Consider the following 2,167-nt stretch of genomic DNA (forward strand, 5'->3'; position numbering starts at 1 on the left):
CACAAACACAAACACACTGTCGCGTCTGTGTGTCTTGACAGCTGAGTGATGTAATGGTGCCCATCAGGTCCATTTCCAGATTAATCTGTCAGATCGTTCTTGCTTCACTGCACATAAACAGCTGATCTTCAAACACACACCCACACACACACACACACACACACACACACACACCCAGCAGGACTATAACTTTGTCTTTGTCTATATACATCATACAAAGTACTGTTGCATTCACTATTATATCCAAGGAAGAAATGGGATTGTCACAATCTTCATACTTCAATGAACAAACTGAACGCATGACCTTCCAACTACTGATGACAACCCTAACTGTTTCTCTACACATATATGCAAGCTGGATAATACACCAGTTTGATCATAACCTTGAGTTTGACCCAATACCCTGTACCTTTAGAACTAAGGGAGCAACGATACACCCGGCTCAACAGGGTCCTGATTTAAGGTCTAGTAATCATTATGACAAAAAGCTTCAAAATACCAGCAGTGATGTTCGCTACGCGCACCCCATCGTATTGGTTACATTTCCGTATAGTCCATGCGATGGCGCTACTCCTCAGCGGGTTATTTTCGCACGGTTATTTACATGTCATCAACTCGTGCTTCTAGGGAAAGATTGCAACTATTTCTATGTAGCCTGTTATAGCAACACATGCAAAATACGAAAAAAAGCTAAATAAACTTTGTTCAGTCTGAAATCTCGCAGGTTAAAAACATAGATGTGATCAAACGCAATGCAATGAAACAATCTTACTGCTTATGGGCTACGGGACGCTTACCTTCGATCGTTGCAGACGCGCCCGCCAGCACGCACCACAGCACGACCAGGGACAACATGCTGTTTCGCATTTAGCCGGTTAGTCCGTGAGATTAATCATTTCAGTGTCGATGGACACGCAATCTCAGGCATTGATGGTTTATATATACTCACATACACACTCTCAAGTGCAGCAGCTCAGTGGTGATGCCGCGCTTGTACTCTTGGTGCTCGCGGATGTAAATCGTTGCTTGTGATGCACCGTTTTAATAAATGATGAACGGAAGCGTGCGCGGCGTCTCCGCTTTGCTCTGTCTGAGAGACAACCAAAAAGTGTCCTGGCGGGTAGTGTTGCCCAGCCCCACCGATGTGGCCGTTCACCGACGCGACGAGAATGTTTGTGCGAGTGTGTTTGTGTGTGAGAGACAGCTCGTGCAGCGCGCTGAAGGCGGAACAGTCCTGACTGGCGAGCACGGGACTCCGAGTATGTTCAGTATGTTCAGGGTAAAATGTTAAGCGTTTTGAATTGTGAAATAAATATGGCGAATGCACGTTGACAATGTATCATATGCGGTCATTTGAAGTGCCATAATTACATTTTATTGAATGAAAGAAATTAATGAATCAAAGTTAATTTTATGTTGCGATAACAGACCTACATGTCAACATAACATAACATCTTCTGAGAGTCGTGGAAAGCGGGCTGTATGACATTGTTTTAAAAAAAAGAATCACCAAGCCAGTTTTAATTCCCAGACAAAATCAAATATGGTGTTCTCTCTCTTTCTTCCTCTCTCTCTCTCTCTTCCCCTCTCTCTCTCTCTCTCTCTCTCTCTTCCCCCCCCCCTCTCTCTCTCTCTCTCTCTCTCTATCTGTCGTAGCCCCTGAGGAGGGGGCAGTGAAGAGGACATTTCAGGGAAAGGCCCCTACCTTGTGCACATGCTGGTTCTGGCACTAAGATATATATATAGGCATTGCGATGTGTATGTTTGCTGTGTGTGAGTGTGTGTTTGCAGGTGTGTGTGGAAGACAGAGGGTGGGGGTGGGAGAGAGACTCTGAACCACAGGATGAGATGTGTATGTTTGCTGTGTGTGAGTGTGTGTTTGCAGGTGTGGAAAACAGAGGTGGGGGTGGGAAAGAGACTGAACCACATGATGAGATGTTTAGTCAGCAATGCTGTCAAACACTGTCACACTGGAAGCTGAATTACGTGCAGTGCCAGCCTCTCTCTCTCTCTCTCTCTCTCTCTCTCTCTCTCTCTCTCTCTCTCATTTTCTCTCTCTCTCTCTTTCTCCATCTATCTCCCTCTCTCTCTCTCTCTCTTTCTCCATCTCTCTCTCTCTCCCTCTCTCCGTCTTTCTCCCTCTCTCTCTCTCTCTCTCTCTGTCTCT

General features: G+C 45.5%; 1 protein-coding gene across 2 annotated transcripts in view; it reads right to left on the reverse strand.

The window, feature by feature from the left end:
- Nucleotides 1-1,538, reverse strand: part of chrnb3a (cholinergic receptor nicotinic beta 3 subunit a) — a 16,132-nt gene extending 14,594 nt beyond the window's left edge. For both annotated transcript variants that reach the window (XM_031560388.2, XM_031560387.2), the window contains exon 1: nucleotides 798-1,538. In XM_031560388.2, coding sequence (XP_031416248.1) covers nucleotides 798-867 — 70 coding nt within the window. In that variant the 5' untranslated portion in view covers nucleotides 868-1,538. The remainder of the gene's footprint in view (nucleotides 1-797) is intronic.
- Nucleotides 1,539-2,167: the final 629 nt, after the last annotated feature.

This window comes from Clupea harengus, chromosome 22, assembly GCF_900700415.2.
Source record: "Clupea harengus chromosome 22, Ch_v2.0.2, whole genome shotgun sequence".
NCBI classification, from domain to species: Eukaryota; Metazoa; Chordata; class Actinopteri; order Clupeiformes; family Clupeidae; genus Clupea; species Clupea harengus.